This window comes from Episyrphus balteatus, chromosome 3 (assembly GCF_945859705.1).
Source record: "Episyrphus balteatus chromosome 3, idEpiBalt1.1, whole genome shotgun sequence".
Lineage (NCBI taxonomy): Eukaryota > Metazoa > Arthropoda > Insecta > Diptera > Syrphidae > Episyrphus > Episyrphus balteatus.
Window position 1 is genome coordinate 19,777,145 of NC_079136.1, and position 19,209 is coordinate 19,796,353.

The 19,209-nt window shown below is 31.4% G+C and overlaps 1 protein-coding gene across 2 annotated transcripts in view; it reads left to right on the forward strand.

Annotated features, from left to right (window-relative positions):
- LOC129917072 (M-phase inducer phosphatase) overlaps positions 1–19,209 on the forward strand; it is a 356,921-nt gene that overhangs the window by 148,724 nt on the left and 188,988 nt on the right. For both annotated transcript variants that reach the window (XM_055997391.1, XM_055997392.1), the window contains exon 4: positions 12,537–12,557. In XM_055997391.1, coding sequence (XP_055853366.1) covers positions 12,537–12,557 — 21 coding nt within the window. The remainder of the gene's footprint in view (positions 1–12,536; positions 12,558–19,209) is intronic.

Below are 19,209 nucleotides of genomic sequence, written 5' to 3' on the forward strand. Positions count from 1 at the left end.
CTGTAAAACTTGCTGAATTTGTTCCAAATAACAACATAAAAAAAAGGTGTCAAAGGACACGCCAATATAAATTGTTGACATTTTAGCAGGTATCCTTGCAAACTATTTATGTGTGATTTTTTTCACTTTTAATGTCCTTCAATTGAAAGAATAGAATTTTTTGTCAATGATTTGGCAATTGAAACGACTTGTTGGTGTAGGTGCGTTACTGGAGGGCAATTTTATTGAATAATAAACGACGACTCATAAATGACACATTAAGAATTTATGACTTGGAAAAAGGATATTTATGATCTTTGCAAGAATTCGCATAATAATTGTTTGTTTTTTATGGTGAGTGGGTGTGGCACACGGTGTGTTTGGGTATAATAAATTTTCTAGAAATTCCATTCAATGCGACCGACCATTGAGGTGTTGATTTGGAAATCGAAAGTCTTCATTTAATTTTTGACTTTTGTTAACAAAAAATAACAATCAAAGGATCAAGAAAATGCTATCGAGACATTTCGAAAATAGTCGAAAATAGTTAAAATTTGTATATTTTCAATAAAACCTTTGAAGACCATTAGAGGATATCGTTTGATAATACTTAGCTGAAACGATATCGTGCTATTTTATCGAATTTGCGATGTTTTTGTACAAGTACAATGAAATGTTTCGTCGTACGGATAGATTCTATACAAGTAAGGAAATGAAAATGCTATCTCGAAGACGACTAAGCGAACATCAAAGAGGAATATATTCTATGCTGATGATTTGGAAAAATGATTTCTGATAGCTTTAACTATGAAACTTAGAGAGTGTTACTGAAGAAATCCGATCTGGGTGAATGGAAGTTTAAATTTATTCTTAGCTTTTTTCGACGGTTCAATTAAATTTTGCCGAATCTGCTTGGATTAAACATTGTTCAAATTGTAATAAATGAATGGTATAAAACAGTTGCAGACCAAAATAAGCTGAATTCATTTAATTTATATGAATTTTGTTCAATTCTATAATTTAAAAATTAGATCTAAGATAGTTGCTTTACCTATTTATTCTATATGGTAATTAGAGTGGAGCAGTAACGCAGTTGTCAATATCTAGTAACATCGTAAATACTATCAAAACTGTTACCATAAAAACTCTGTATAAAAATAAGAATAATAACTCAAAGGTCACACAATAGGTAAACACTAGCTTATTAATCCCTGAAAAATGGCTTTAATTTATTTATAGAGTTACAAGTTGAGCTAAGTGAGATACAATTTAATAGAACTAAAATAAATTAAGCTTATTTTCACAGGGTAACGTAGGGTTAGCTAAGATTTTATTCCACCTAGGGTCCTGGGGACACAATGTAAAATATTTTTACTATTTTAATATTGTGTTAAATAAGTACTTACTGGGATTGGAATAAAGTTAAAAACTCATTACTTTAAAGCAGAAACACAATCACGCTTTGCCAGACGCGTCATCGCGTTACGTTGAGAAATCCTCAAAGCGCGCTTCTGTCTATTTGACTTCGAACAGCTGATTGAAACAAAAAATCTGCTGTCAAATAAAAAAAAACACAGTCACTCACAAAATTATTGGGCCAGGTCTTTATCTTGATTTAATTGTGGAAAAATGAAAAAGGATATTAATGTGTTTAAAAAAATGCATAGAAATTTGTTTATTCTTTAATCCTATAGTTATAAAAACAAAACCAATAAAAATAAATTGTTTTTAACAATAACACTCAGTCTACAACATCATTAAATTATTTTTGTTTTTAATACGTAAATTGTTTTGAATTAAAATATCTCGATGTCGTTTTTTGTGCAAAATCTATATAGAGAAATTAAAATACACACCTAGGTTTGCAATAATTTATTTTTTTTTATTCACATTTGGCGCAATAATAATGTGGGTGACTGTAACTATGTCTGATAAATGTCAGAAAGCGAGCAAAAGTTCAGTCTGGTTGAACTTTTTCTCGCTTTCTTACGTTTCCTTACGTTTGTCAAAAAAAGCGTACGTAAGAAAAGCGTCATTGTGGGAGGTTATACAGATTTCGTATGGTTGAACTTTTGGCAGTTGTCAAAATCGACGGCAAAGCGTGATTGTGTTTCAGCTTTTAGTTACAACGTTCAAGTAAAACGTCGTATTAGAAATATTGTGAGAAATAGTTGTTTATACCGTGAGACTGATGCTCTCGGACAACAATATTATGTATGCGTTACCAAGGTAGACTACAATATTACCGTGATTTCAGAACAATTCTTTTCAAAATTTGGGTTATATTCTATGTATTGTATTTTTAATAAGTGTTCTATTTCTAACTCACTATAGTTTCTTTTACGAATTTGTACCTATTTCTTTCTCATGAAAAGTGGTATTCAACCAAGGGACAATTTGGAGGTATCAAATAGAATTTTGGCCTACTTACTCGCTCTTTTGAGCGCATCGACGAAACCTAAGTGTTACTAAAGCATAACTTAAACTATTTTGTGGAAAATGTTATAGTCTACGAAGTGAGTTAAAAATATATTTCAAAAAACTCTTATTTTACAACATTAGTACAAAAATTAACAATTTTTGAGTGCAAATCATGCAAAAAAAAAAATATTTTTTTTTTTGTTGAACGACTGCTTCAACAAATAAACAATAAACGTTTTTATGTAGAGGAGCACATTATCTACAAGTTTGTCAAATAGATTTTTTTCGATAGGACTCAACATTTAAGAGAAATATGCAAAAAATCGATATCGTCCAAACGATTTCTCGTAGAAAACAAGGAATTACAAAACGTACTAGTCTTCCATATACTTTTTTTTTTTTTGATAGCTTCATCCGTTTCAAAGTTATGTATGTATGAAAAACCTACATTTTCCACATTTAACCTCCCAAGTAACAATTTTACTTGCATAAGGTCCATTTTGTTCGATTCGACAAGCTATAGTTTGTATACGTTTAGTTTAAGGCTTACTTACGCAAATCATCCGTTTTGGAAAGAAAGGAGGTCTCCTTAAGGCTATCTAGAAGTGTTAAGAAGAAGCCTTGTAAATATCAGTTAAAGAAGACCTCTATAAGTCCTGTTTGAACCGTTCTAAAGAAGCCTTGTATTTTCAAGTGACAGAAGGCCTCTATAAGACCTGTTCCAAGAGGTTCTTGTAAGTATGCAAAGTTTTTATCCTGCAGATATGCAATGTGTGTAACGCATTAGAAAAAAACATTGCATTTCAATGTGAGGTTTCAATTACCTCCCAGTAATTCGAGCATGGTCTACTGGTAAGGTGCTGGCTTGGTATGCAGAGGTACGTGGGATCGATTTCTGGCCGGGCCATGTGATGAAAATGAAAAAATGTGTTTTTTTCAAATAAAATAATATTCTCATCATTTCAGAACAACAGAAAAAGCAGTGGAATTTCAAAAAAAGGAAAAGAAACAAAATAGGAAAAAATTAAAATAAATAAAATTAAAATTAAATTCAACATTTTCTACAATACCTACAACAACTAAGGCCTTATTATAACATCCTATGCAAGAAATCCAGTTTGTGCATTAGATAAACCCTCTGCAGGAAGACCTCCGTAAGGCCATTTTAAGCTGTTTGTCACAAGCTATTAGCTTGTGGATTACCTGTTAAGGAAAGTCCTATGCAATTTCGGTAAAATGCGCCAAAATGATTTGCATAAGACCTGTCCTTCTTGTTATGAAAGCCAAAAAGTAGCTTGCATTGACCCTTATGAAAGCTAAATTGTTACTTGGGCTTGAATAACTGAATTGTCCAGGTGAAAAACAGCACAAGTCCATTCCAACTCATTTCGAGAAATAACGCATTTTAGAATTTTGTTCTCCATAGAACTTAGTACTAAAAGTTTTTTTTTTTTTTTTTTTTTTTTTTTTTTTTTTTTTTATTTCAATTTCAATTTATTTCAGTATAATTTAGAGTTAACAAAGACACATTAAGATATAAATCTTTTAGAGTATCTAGAATATATACAAATTACAATTTTACAATAGTAAGTTTAAGTTAAAAAGTAATAATACAAAAAAAAATATTTTTAAGCAAGATGATTAATTAATATATTTAAATAAATTAATTTAATTAATATATTTAGTTATCAAAATCAAGAAAATTTATAAATAAACAAATGTTCCTAAGGATTTGAGAAGTGCAAATATAGTTTCCTCTTAAAAGCGACAGGTGAGGCTATATTCTGCAATTCGTTTGGAAGTAAGTTCCACAAACGAATTGCAGATACATAGAAGGAGCGTTCAGCGATGATGTGTGAAAAACGCGGTAAAATTAGTTTCAATCCTCGTGGAGAATTGGCGAACTGAATCGATTCACTTAAATATGAAGGACATCTATTGTGGACGACATTATGAAACCTTAGAATAAGTCTGTATCTCAAAAAATTCTCAAAACTCATACCAACCAGGAAACGATGTAAATGGGATACACTGTTATGTCTCTGAATACCATATATAAAACGAACGCAATCATTAAAAGCAACATAAAGTTTACGCTTACATATGCAATCAAGAATCGGATATACTGTACAATTGAAAGTAAAGTATGGCAAAATCAACGATTTAATGAGGTACTTTTTCATATCAGGGGACAGTAACTCAGAGGAAGATCTCAAAGATCGCAGACCAAAATAAATTTTCCTGATAGTATCTGAGATTGCACCACAACAGCTTAAATTACAATTTATTTTATAGCCAAGATATTTAACATCATTTACATACACTATTCTTTCATTGTCAAGAATTACCGGCGGAAATTCTTCAAAACTTAACTGGTCCCTAGAACATAGCATAGCGACAGATTTTGCTGGATTAAGTTTCATAGAATTGTTGTTCGACCAAGTGAGAACATTACTAAGATCTTCATTTAACCTTTCTATACCATCCTCCATCAGACCAATTGAACGAAAGATGTAAAGTACAACATCATCAGCATATAAATGAATTTGGCTATTTTTAATTACTGACGGTAGGTCATTAATGAATAATGAAAATAAAAGTGGACCCAATACTGAGCCCTGCGGTATACCCGCGTTGATCAAAATAGGATCACAAGTATCCACATCCGTTTTTATCCGTTGAATTCTATTCAATAAATAGTTGCTCATAAGCTTAAGAGAGGTGCTAGAAAAATTAAATTTCACCTTAAGTTTAGATAGGAGGGTGGAATGATCAATACAGTCGAAGGCTTTAGAAAAATCCAGTAACACAATGACACCAAATTTATCACAATCGATCGCATATCTAAAATCCGAAGTAACTTTAACTACAGCAGACTCACAGCTGTGTTTGCTGCGAAACCCAGATTGCCACTGTGAGAGCAAGTTACTTTCAGTTATATGGGTTTGGATTTGGTCGTGAATAATTTTTTCAAATACCTTACATAAGAAACATAATATACTTATAGGCCTGAAATCAGAAGGAAGAGAAGGATTAGGTTTTTTAGGGACTGGTATTATATTAGCATTTTTCCACGCATCTGGGAATTGAGCACTATAAATTGAGAAATTAATTACATGAAGAAGATGGCTAGATACAATAGGGAGAATAAGCTTTAAGAACTTTGGCGATATACCGTCAGGACCAATAGAATTTGATTTAACTGACTTTATGGAACAAAATAACTCGTAATGACTAATACAAACAAATGAGAAGGTATTTTCATCATCAGCAATGTTAAACAAATCATGAGAAATACTTGAACCGGAAAAAGGCGGGATCAAGACATGAGACATAGATTGGGCACTAAAAGAGCATTTGTTTTCATTTTTGTCTTCTTTAAGACCAAGTTTTTTTAAATTATTCCATAAGTCTTTAGAAGCTAGAGACGGGTCAAGTTTCGCTGAAATAAATTCTCGCTTGGAGTTGCGAATAAAAGAAATAACTTTATTACGAGCTACTGTATATTGTCTTCTATTAAATTCTGTTCTGTTGACTTTAAATCTCCGGAAAAAACGCTCTCTTTCTCGAATCATAGCCTTTATGTTTTCATTAAACCAAGGACATTTTTTGATCTTAAATTCTTTTGTAACAATTGGAACATATTCATCATATAGCCTGGTAACAACATTATTAAAAATTGAAACTTTAGTATTAACATCTGACGAAAAATAAATCTCATTCAATTCTGAATTCAGAAAACTCGTTTGTATATTTTCATGGTCAAAGCCATTATACGACCTATAACTAATTATGCGACTCAAATTCGTTGTACTTACTTCAAACTGATAAGAGCAGAAAATAAAATCATGAATGAAATCAGATGTAGGCCTAATTTGATCATTTCCTAAGATTTTTTTCTTCGAACTTGTCAAAAACATGTCCAGTAAGGATGGATTTGAATCAGACTTAAAACAAGTTGGCCAAAGGGAATTTACAACTGACAATCCAATAACATCACAAAAATGGTTTAATAATCTCGTTACACTATTGTTAAGTAAAATATTTACGTTAAAATCACCCCCGATCAAAATGCCACTGTACCTAGGACCTAGCTTTAACAGCGTATCTTTTAGTTCATATAAATTTTCTTCTCTAAACATGTTTGGATTTTCGAGAAAATTGCAAGTACCTACACAATTTATTTATTTTTTCAGCAAGGCTTAAATCTGTTTTATAAAAGTAATGATGCCATCCGATAGTGCTTCGTAAATACTACAAGACCTCATCATTTGACAAAAAGTGGACATATGCCGTTTTTCCCCTGGACCCTTCAACTATTTATGCACACATGGGATTTTTCGGGACTTTTGACATATCACTTTAATCAAAACTTCAATGCTCTGTGCCAATTTTCAGCTTTATGCCAATTATTTCTGGGTTTGCACTTTTGTATGCCTATTTTGTCTGTAGTTTTTAACAACTTTTTGGCGCATACAGAATGCATGCAATATATTTTTGATAATGAATCAAAAGTGTGTTCAAACTTTGTCAAGGAAAAACACTAATTTTGACTGGTTTATAAAGTAATGTTTATTAAAAACTATTATTATCAAATGCAACTGGCTGCCTGCATGCCAAGAATTCTTTAGGTGAAGTACATACAAATGTACAGTGTAAATAACCCAGGTGAACTCGACATTTAAAAGTAAAGAAATTCATTTTCCAGAACCTTGAATTGAAGGTTTAATTAAATAATAAGTAAATTCCAAAACATCGCTGTTGTATGCAAAATAAAATTTAATTTTAAAAACATGTGTTTTTTTTTCTTTTTCCTTTTATTAAAACCGATTACTCGACATCTTGCAACCCAATTGATAAATTTTATCTATGAAATTCCTAGAAATCCTTGTCTCTTTGGTAAACCTTATTCCTAGATTCCATCTTTATGTCTATTTAAAAATCAACAACAAGAATCCAGCATTTGCACAATATAAACAAAATATTAAGAAAAAAAAAAAAAAACAAAAATAAGCATTTTGTATCTTATCGAAGATTTATTTCAACGGAAATAACACAACAACCCCGGCTCATGTGTTATCAAAAAATTTAAATTGAAAAATAATAAAAATACAAAAAAAAAAAAAAATTACAGTAAAAATAACAGCAACAAAATCAGCTGTTTACGAGCTCAAAAGATAAAAACTGATTTGCCTTCTACTATTTGTTAACTCCTTAAGATATCTTGTTCAAATCGATATTTTTTTTTTTATGAATGACTTTTAGCTCATTTTTCTGATTGAAAAGTGTGCCTCGAGTTTATTTTATTGCGATGGGATTGTTGAAATAGTGCAAACAATATGTGGGGTAAACTTTCTTATCAGTTTGCAAATACAGCAGGCTTTGAGTTACGTATTACATTATTTTTTTTGTTTAACATTCTTTTGCAAATTTTATTGACTGAGGGCAAACGCATGCCATAACGTCCTTGAATCTTGAGATATGAAAATTTGCAAATAAACTTCGTTTGCTTAAAATTGCAATTTAATTTATTACTTCATTTATGAATGACAAATTAAAGTGGTTGATGCATTTTATATGAAATTTATTGATAAGAAATGAACTGGGCTTCCGGTGTGAGTTGAACAATTTTATGAATGAAATTTTTGAGTTTGGTCATGGTAAATACTGTGTTATCTGCAATTGAACATTATTTGAGGAAGAAGTTGAAATATTTAAATGACTAATAATTTCCGAATTTTGTGATATGTTAATTTATAAAGTTGAATGGCAGTAATCGTAAAAGATAAGTTATGAGCTATTTTTAGCAATGAACTTTTGTGGTGTCAATACAAGTGACAGATTGTCACGTGTAAATCAATTATGCAATCTTTTTTGGACCACTAAAGACAGGAAAGAAGATCCGAAAAAATATTTTTTGAAAGCATTTATAACATAAGCCCTGGATTTTTCGATTTTGGGTAAGTTCTTTATAAAAATAGCACTGGTTAACAAGGGTTCTGTTGCCGAAACAAAAATATAATTTTCTGAAGGTTTTCGGTGTGTTGAATACGAATCCGAAGTCAGAAAAAATTGATCAGCTCCCGTTTTTGAAATAATACCGTTAGAAAATGCAAAAAAAAAACGTTTTTTTGACTACTTCGGACCTTATTCTTTAATATAAGGAAAATTGTTAGAAGATATTTAGTAACGGTTTCTATAAAAACTATTTTCCGTCTATCAAGAACTTTTCAAATCTTTCCGATATCTTTGTTATTGCCCGAGATATCTTAAAATGAAGTAAGTGGCTTTGGCTTCATATATCATAAAGGAGATAATGACGTTATAAAATTTATGAAATATGCAAACAACTAAGGATATCTCGAGAAGTAAAAAAGATATCGGAAAGATTTAAACAGATTTAAAAAGGTGGAAAATAGTTATTATAAAAACCGTTACTAAATATGCTCAAACAATTTACCTTATATAAAAGAATAAGGCCCGAAGTACTGCATTTTCTAACGGTAACATTTCAAAAACGGGAGCTGATTAATTTTTTCTGACTACGGATTCGAGTTCAACACACCGAAAACCTTCAGAAAAGTATTTTTTTGTTCCGGCAACAAAATAAAAGTTTAATTTTGTTAACCAGTGTAATAATTGATCGTAGGAAAACCCCGATGGACTTTTACGCCAGGCACATTTTTTTCTTTGATTAGTAAAACCTCTTGCGAAGAGTTGTTATAAAGCCCTCAAAAGTTTCATTTGCATAGAAAAGTGCATCAAAAGTAACATTTTTGAGCGAATAAAGGACTTAACTTCACTAGTTCACCAGTTTTTTTTTCTGTGAAATTATAATTCACACTTGCTTAAGACAAACAAGTAAGTGAAACCCCTGACTGTTTGACTTATCGCTGATATTTTAATCATCAGTTAGACTACCTATTAGAATAATAAATGTCAATACCTATAAAAAAAACTTTTATTCCTAGGAATAAGCTGTAACTGAAGTTTATCTGACTGTGGAAAAATTGGCCCTTAGAACAAAGTACTTAGCCACCATCTTCAACTTTTTGTACCCAAGCAGCTATAAATTGACGTATTTTATCTAGTATAAACTTATAACGGTATTATTTTGATCAGAACTTTGCAGTTCTCTGGTCAACTATAAGATTTCTCAAGTGCACATTAAAGAAAAAAAAAAAAAAAAATGCCTTGTAGCATTAATGGGTTTAAAATAAAATGCACGACTGGGTCGCACGTACTTGCTCTTGTAGTTCAAAGTATCTTTATCTTAAATATCTATTGAAAATTAAAGATTTTGTTTAGAGTCGAGAAAAAAAAATTAAAGAAAAAAATCGAAAGTTGAAAAAAAATCCAAAATAAAAAAAAAAAAAATTTCAAAAACTTTTTTTTAAAATTTGTTTATACATTTTACACTTCAAAGTGATGTCTTAAAATTTTGAATAAAATTGACTTGTGCTTTGATCAAATATATGAACTTAAAAAATGTCAATTTTTGAAAAACGGCAACACCAAATTTCCGTTCTCCGAATTTTTTGAGAAAAACTAAAAAAGCGGTTTTGTTAGAATCAATAAGAGTATAACGTACACCAAATTTAATCAAAATCGTTAGAGCCGTTTTCGAGAAAATTGCAATACTTCGAAAACGGTATATGGGAGGTATGCGTTAAAAAAGAGATAATGAAAAACTAAAAAAAATGGACCTAGGGTATTACGCAAAAATCATCTGTACCAAGTTTCAAGTAAATCCATCCATCCGTTTAGGCCCTAGCTCGATGTACAGATGGACGCACAGACGCACAGACCGACCGACGGACGGCATGACGAAAACCACTTTTTTGATCTTCTCCATCATCGTAATGTTGGTTTTGATTAAAACCTCGAATTTTTTTTTCTGCACAAAACCAATACTTGCCCTATAGAGCAAGTAAAAATGTTAACACATCGAGACTCTTACAAAAATCGGCAAGTGGAAACAATGATAAAATGGTAGTGACATTGGTCAGCACACTTGTCACGTGCACCAAAGAAGACCTTTTATACTTTTTTTTTTGTCATTTATTATAAAGGTTTAACTGCTAAATCAAGAAAATAAAAAACCCAAACAGAAACCTTTATCCAGGGGCGTACACTCCCTTGGGGCAAGCGGGGCGGTGCCCCGGGGCCCCCGACAAACCCCAGGGCCCCCACTGGAGACAATGCAGAGAAGGAAACTGTTTGCATAGATTGAGATTTGAATCACTTCGGATACAAGGGACACAAATTATGACATTCAGTGTAATGTATAATGCATTGGTAGCCACACAATATATATTGATTTAATAAAAAGGTTACCCCAGGGGCCCCAAAAAAATAAACTGCTTTTTTAAAAGAAAAGTTATAATTTTATCTTAGGGCCCCAAAAAATATTACTTGAAAAATCTTTGCAACCACAAATAATACATTAGGGGCCCCAAAAAAGCAAAACACAACTTCAGGCCAGGGGCTCCAAAAGCCTTTACTTCAGGGCGTAAAAAAAAAATAAATTAAAAAAAATTGTTTTTTAAATTAAATTACATTTGTTGATGGATTACTAAATATTACTTTAGGAGCCTCACAAAAATATGACTCCGGGGCTCCAAAAATATTATATGAAGGGTCCCAAAATCATAATTTTTCAGGAACCCCTTTAGTTGAGAGGCAATCAAATATTAATTTGGATGTCCAAAATCTATTACTAAGGAGCCCAAAAATATTCATCAAATTTTCTGATGGCATGACAAATATTATTTGGGGATCCTCAAAAGCTATTACTTCAGTGGTTCAAAACAATCAAATGGAAAATTAAATATCAATTCAGGGGCCCCAACATAAATACATCAGGGCCCAAAATAAAAACATTACGTTATTGGTGGCATTCCGAATATTACTTCAGAACAGAGGCCCCAATACCTATTAATTCTTGGCTCCAAAAAAGTTATATTATATTTTAGGAGCCCTCTAAGCACTTAATTTTGAGGCCCTAAAAATAATTTTTCAGGGGCCCCAAAAGAAATAAACTATGTTTGATGATGGAAAATCAAATGTGTACATATAACTTCAGAACAGATGCCCCAAGAACTATCAATTCTAAGCTAAAAAAAATTTTATTTTAGGGGTCTCTAAATATTTAATTTTAGGGGCCCCTAGGACAAGTATTTACTACTTTTATGATAGAAATTTTAAGTAAGTATAGCAAAGTGCATTACGAGCATATTAAAACATTAAAATAAACCTAAAAATAAATAAGCCATACAAAAAAAAATGTATGGCGTATACGTACTTTTTTTTTGTATCTAAGGGGCCCCCAAATATCAAAGGGGCCCCAAAATTTAGTCTTGCCCCGGGGCCCCGGCGACTCAACGTACGCCACTGCCTTTATCGTTGAAAAAAATCGCGCGATCTAGGATGAACATTTCACGTCTTTAATCTCTGTCCATCATCTTAGCTCACACTGATGAGATTGTGGCTCATTCTTTGTTGTATATATTTTGTTATTCCTCCCTGTAATCAGGTGTTTCCTAGAATAATCATCTAAAACTTATAACCTTGTGTATACTGAATACCCATGGGAAGTCAAAAGGGGACCCCATCACAAGTCTTACAAAAAAAACTATGAAGCACCCTTCCTTTAAATAAGAAAAACTCCCTAAAGGCAAACTGGACCAAATCCAGAGATTTTTTTTATAATTAATGTGCGTTTTTTCGTTAATGAATCTCCTAAAAAAGAAACCAGTATCAAAAAAAGAACAAAAAAAAAGGAGCCTTCGGAATAAGGATGGGAAACTTAAGAAGTTCTCTAACAAAAAAAAAAATACTAAATTGTATCCAAACATTCTTGTGAGCTATATAATTATGATGTAATATAATGAACCAGTTCTTATGTCGATTAGAAGGTTAAGGATTTGATTATTTATCCTTTTTTTTTTAAGTGTAAAAAGAAATAGAATTTAGGAATTATAAAAGTGTGGGAAGCCATATCAAATTTTATGGAGTTTTTAAGAAATTTTATGCTCTTGATTGATGTTAAATTAAAAAAAAAAATATATAAAAAATGAATGGAAGATGATTCGAATAATTTGATAATTTTACATTTTTCTTTAATTTATTTTCAGGTGTGACAATTCGAAAATTGGGTAAGTGAATTATACCTTTTTTCTTAACAAATATTTTTAAAGTGTTTGACCATAACAAAGGACATCGGATCTGTAGAAGGAAATAAGTGGTAGCAATCAGTTTTGATGAAATTTAAGCATGTTACAGTTGACTGAATGGCGTGGTTATGCTTTTAATCGGTTTGTATAAATGTGGGCATGTATGTTCCCTTATAACTTCTAAACTACTTATAATTTGTTGACAAACGAGGTATTGTTAAAAGCGCCTTGCTTCTTAGAAAGTTATAAGATGAAAAAGGTTTTCTAATATGAAACTCTCTAGAATCTAGAAGCATAAACTAAATAAAAATATTTTTAAATGTATAGCGGTTGTACAAGTATCTACTTGATTAATTTCATTTCATTTCATTTTTTCATTTTAAACTAAATTCCTGTTACTTTATGACTACTTTTGTATAGCTTACAGTATTAGTAAATTTTAAATAGCCTATAACCAGTGGACGAGCAAGACGCTTTCAACGATACCTCACTTGTCAAATGATGATAAGTAGTTAAGAAGTTATGAGGGAACATACATTTCCAAATTCATTTGTGATACAGTACTTTAAGAACAGCTCTTAGAAATGTTGGCCCTCTGGTAGTTTCTTCATAAAATTTCGGATAAAGCTAATCTGGCAATTCTTAGGTCCTTTAAGTATAACCTAGAAGAGTGGGAACTTTCATTAAACTCCCTTCTCCAAGCCTAAAATCTTGCTAAAATCTTGCTTGTAAAATCTGACCTCATGAACCGGTTTTTCCATAAATATTATTTAGTAAACGCATTTCGTTGAATGAGTAGGTATACTTTTCAATGTCATTGCCCTCGTAGCAACACCCTCTCATCGTAGTTTATCTCATGTCCGGCTTCTAATGGGAAGGTGTGTGTATTGGTGTGTATTTCATTCTACAACAACAACCGCAAACCAGAGTATTGCATAACATTTATTCTTACATCTTAGTTTAAACGTCATCCACCATTGAAAGTAATTTAAATATATTTGTGGCAAGACTGTCTCTCTCTTGCTCTCTTCGTTCCCCCTCCCCATATTATGATCTACAGAAGTTTTCATTCATGATCTCATGATGCACTTGTTGCACGCACATCTCTGCTCTGCACTGCCTCCATCCTCCACCCAATCCAATTTTTCTTAATTTTTTTTTCATTTATTTTTTACTTAATGTGATTTTTTTTTTTTTTTTAACTTTTACCCCTCGTGTTTCTGTTTATTCATCATGCAACAAGTCGACAACGACCGAGGACTGTCTTTTCACATTAAAACCTCGTTAAGCCCAAACAGAGTCCCATAAATTCTCATCAACATAAAAACCGACGACGACGAACCAACATTGCTTCGTTGTAGTCGTCGGTCGTCATCGTCACACTGGCTGGAGAAGGAGGAGTGGATGCTGAGAGATGCAGTCTTCATGCCTCGCATCAACGCAGTTCGTCTTGTCCATCTTTTAAAAGGGGCATCCTCTCTTTTTCTCTGTGTGTCGATGGATGCCGACAGCGACAACAAATTTGTTGTTGCTGCTGTCCATCTCGAGCGGTCTTCAGTTTCGTATATTTTTGTTTCTTTCCTCTCCTTGCCAGTACCTACTCCGGTCATCCATAAATAGCTTGCTTTCATCTCAGTACTTTTTTCTGTATGGTGATCCACTATCGGAGGAGGCTTTAAAAAGTGGACTTGAGTTGGTATGGATCTCGGGGATGGAAGCGGGTGGTCGCGCTTGCGCATACACATTAGCGGAATGAAAATAACGAAAACTGTTGACACAGTGATAATTAAACGGTTGTGATCGTCGCCACGTCTTCTTTGCTTTTTCTTTTTCTTTTTTTTTTTCTCTTCTTAATATTCTTCTCTTCTCACACCAAACAGACTCTTTTTCTTATCAGTTGTTTTTTTTTTGCCGGTCGGTGGTTTATGTTGGTATTGGTGGAGATTTTGGCGCCAAAATTGTTGGATTTTTTTTTCTTTTTGCACTTTTTTTTACAATTCCTAAAAAAAGGTGAATTACACCAGCGAAGAACAGCAGTGACCTAGACCGTTGACTCATTTACTTGTAGTTAAATCACCTATCTTTTCTTTAAATACAAAATTTTGGGGAAAATACTCGTTGAGGCACTAAAAGTTATTTTTGAGACTTTTGCACTTTATACCTAGAGGCAGTTATTTATAAAAAAAAATATCTCTGAAATTAGAGCACGCAGAAACACAGAGAAAAAAGACTACCTAAAAACAAGCGAATTCTGTATTAAGGCGGATTTCCTCATTTTTTTTGGCATGATTTCTGTCTAAAATTAAGCGGGCAAATCTTCTTAAATTCCACTTAATTGAAGCGGAAAATCTTCTTATTTTTATGTGAAGACATTTTACTAAAGTCTCATAATAATTTGAAAAACTTCTTTAAGTAGTTTCAACTACCAAATATTATTAATTTTAAATGATTTAATTTTCTTAAGAAAATCTTTTAATATCAAATTGTATGCCCATAGAATTAAGACTGAATCTTTTAATTTTTGGTTAGTTTTTCTTTTAGATGAAAATTCTCATTAAAATGAAATAAAGTTCACCTTAAATTTAACAGAATTTAAGCGGAATCCACTTATTTTAAGCGGAAATCCTAACGTTTTAAGAGGGTGGGATTTAAAGTGGTTATCACCTTATTTTAAGATTTTCTCCTCAAAATTGGAATACCTAACGAAGTTCCTAGCATTTAGCATTCAGAAGTTCCTAGCAACAGCATTCATCTCGAACAAAGAGCAACGGAAAATACTTACAATTATGGATGAAATTAACGTTGATACCACTGGGAAGTGATCAGAAACGTCGGAGAGATTTTACACTGTTAAAAACTACGCCAACGAGATATCTTTCCAAAAAAATAAAGAATTTACTTGAATGTCGCAAATGCCTCCTCTAGGTTACAAATAAACTAAAACTGGAGTGGAGATTACTAACAGCTTTTTACTAATCTGCGTTGTTTGTTTCCCGTTTAATACTGGGTTGTAATTCGCTGGGTTTAAGTCAAAATTTTTGAACCAAACTTGTCTAATTAGTTTGTTCACCTTTTGTCCATGTTTATTCACCCTTCAAAAAGAAAACTTAGAGCAAATTCTTTTTTTTTGTTTATAGAAAGTCTGAAAAATTGCCAAATATATTTTTTTCTAAAATCCCCAAAAACTACTTTTTCCCAAAAATTCAAATTACTGTCTTGTCCACCAAAAAATCAACGTTTGTCCACCCTACGTTCATTATTAGGTATTTATAGAAGAGAAGATAATTATGCTATCCTAATTCAATTGGTTTACTAGTTCCTGAAACTGAGCCTTTTTTAACTAAAAACTTTTTCTTTAAGTACTCTGCCCGTGAAATTCTTAAAGTTCGAAAGCAAAACAAATACACAAAGCTCTATACAACGTTTGCCTTATTATGTTATGTTCTGTAGGGTTTGAGAATATTACAAAATTTGACACCCAAGCCCCTCTTTCGTTTCATGAAATCAAACTTAAAGCTCCCCTTTTTAACTATATCTTGAATGTTGATTATTATGAATATGGCCTCTTGTGAGGGTGTGATGTCTTCGATATTTTTTGCGGTTTCCTGCGAACAGCTGCGGATTAGGTATTTTTTTTTTTTAAGACAATTCTAAGAATTCAAATAAACGGCTTTGTTTGTAATTTGGCAAGATGTCAATCAATTAATGTGATAAAGTGGATTCTGGATTTTAAAATAAAATGTTCTCTATATTTACACGACCTTTTGAAATAGTTTATAAATAAAAATGGATATTCTGGAGAAAAAGTTCAAGGTTTCCAGAATTTATGACGGGATTTCTTGTTTAATAATAATGATGTCACTGTTTGTGGTTATTTATGGAATTATGAGAAGGAGAGGATGCTATCATAATTTTTTATGTTGAGCATGAAAAAAATGTTTTTTTGAGATTCTGTTGTTATTGGAAGATAAACTCATAATTAATGAAGCTTAGGGTGCTATTTTTTATAAAGAAACAAAATGTAATCATCCAAAAAAATGTGATCTTAAGACGAGATATTTTTGTACTGACATAATTATGTTTGAATGTTTGCAGTTGTCGTCAATAAATCAAAATTTAATGTCAAGTTACAGATAAAAATCAAACTGAGGATTTTATGAAAGTCTTTAAAAAGAACTTTAAGCATCATTATGAAAACATTTTTGTTTAATTAGTCTGAGGTCCCTCAAATGTTATTTTAGTACATTCGTAACTGGGTTAAAAGTTTTGTTTAAAGTCAAAATCAATAGTAAATCAGTTATTCGCCTAATTGAATTGCTGCGATTTTGTTTAAAAGTGTTTTTTTATAAGATGGATTTGTGTTTTTTTTTTACTTTAAACAGTTTTTTTCCCTTTAAACAGAAAGGTATTAATTTTATTTAACGCATATTTTTTTTTCAATTACATAATCAAGTTTCTTTTTTTAAATTTTGATCGTTTAAGGTGAGAGTTCAAAGTACTTTTTCACGAAAGCTAAAAAAGAAAAATTTACAAAAAAGTAATACAGAAGCCCTTGTACCTTAAATCTGAGTACTATAGGTCGTTTCAAATCAAAAGTCCCATGGAAAATTGAGCAAAAATAAAAAAAAACTCATTCTCTTACTGGAAGGAAGCATTTATAAGGCAGCAGAACTTTTTCTAAAATTACGATAAAATAATGAAGAACAGTTCTTGATATGCCTATTTTAATTAATTAATCCGTCTGTGAGATTCACTGGGTTAGCCTCAGAAAGCGGAGGGAAGTCTCCCGGGCTTGCATCACTCTATACCCGCGGACAATACAAAAAACATACCATTATTTAATTATTTATCATTTGAAGGCAGTTAGGATAACTTTGCCGAAGATATTGTTATAGGACTAGGTGAAGATGGACCAGAAATGTCCAGTTTATATGATAGCAATTCATAATTTAAAATAGTATTCACATCTTTTCATTTGTATAATTGGGCAGTAAATATCTTATTTTTATTTTTCAATTATTTTGGAGTCGTTACCATAGAAATCATTAATAAACAAATTCAGATTTTTCGTTTGTTTATTTTTTTCTCTAGCATTTCTTTCATTCAAACAAACATGATTTGTTGTTATTTTTGAGTTGATTTGTCGCAATGAGCCAATAAAATTGAGTTTTTTGTTTATTTGTTCTCAATTTTATTGGAAGGGAGAAAATAAACTCTGAGTCAGGACTTTTGATTTGAAACGACCTATACATAATTTTCGTAGTATTTTGTTCGCTTCCTATTTGCGGGTCACTATGGTGTATGTGTAACTTTTTTTATATTGAAATATCTTATTGGTTAATAATAAGAATTGTAAAAATTGTAAAATATGGTAAGTAATTTCTGTATTTATTAATTACACCTTTTAAGAACCTTTTTCATTTAAAAATGCACAGGGAACTACCTCAACGGCGAAGTTATTTCCCATGTGAAGGTAGTTCACATGGGAAATAACTTCACCTCTAGTGGGAAATAATTTCACTTTTTCCTGGTGTAGTTATGTGTAGTTATGTCCCACTTAAGGTGAGAAATAAGTTCATCGAGAAATTGTGTAAAGATATTTCCCACCTGCAATGAGGAATATAAGAACTTTGAACACAGTGCAAAAAAAATTATATTTTATGCAATTTCCTAAAAAATAAAATGCACGACTGGGGTCGCACGTATACTTGCTCTTATGCTACAAGTTACTCTAATGTTAAAGCTTTTTATTCAAGAAAATTAAGAAAATTAAAAATTTGATATTTTCAAGAAATTACAAAAAATAAAATCTGTTTTTATAATTAATTAAATACCGTTTTAAATGACCTTTCACAAAAAAACCAAGTATGCATGTTTACTTCTTGTATAAAAAGGAATTTTTAGAAAAAAAATTTTCGAAAATCGTTAGAGCTGTTTTTTAAAAAAATAATTTTTTATATATAAAAATTTTCTAACATTTTTCAAAAAAAAAGTTGGTATGCCATTTTGAAGAAATAATTTATTTACGCATAAAAACGAAATTTTAAAATTTTTCAAAAAATTGATTTTTCAAAAAAAAATTTTGAATATTTTTTAAAAATCCAAAAATGAGTTTTTTGAAAATTTTCTAAAATTTTAATATCACCTTCACCTAAACGCTTTTGTATAAAAATTTTCGTCGAAATCGGGTTGGTCTTGAACGAGATATTCATAAATCAAAAAAACCGTTCTATGACAGGTACCGTTAATAAAGGTAAAAAAAATATTTTTTTTATTTCGAAAGTTGGCTCTTATGTGTAATACTATCTACACTCAAAAACCAACGTCAATTCAACATTTTGCCGGTGTACCTTAATTGCAATAGCTGGTTGAATGATTTTGAAAATTTACGCAATTTCTTAAACAATTCTTCGTTGGAAAATGTAATGATTGTCGGTGATCTTAACGCGCGAATTGGTGAATTTCAGAACTCTCCTGCTCATATATTACATGATTTGATGATTTTTGATGAGGTGAGAAATTCAAAGGATGAAACCCTTAACAGAAATGGTAGACTTTTAACGGAATTGCTAGAAGATTTTGGGTTGTTTGTATTAAATGGGGTAACAAGCGGTGACAAATATGGCGAACTTAC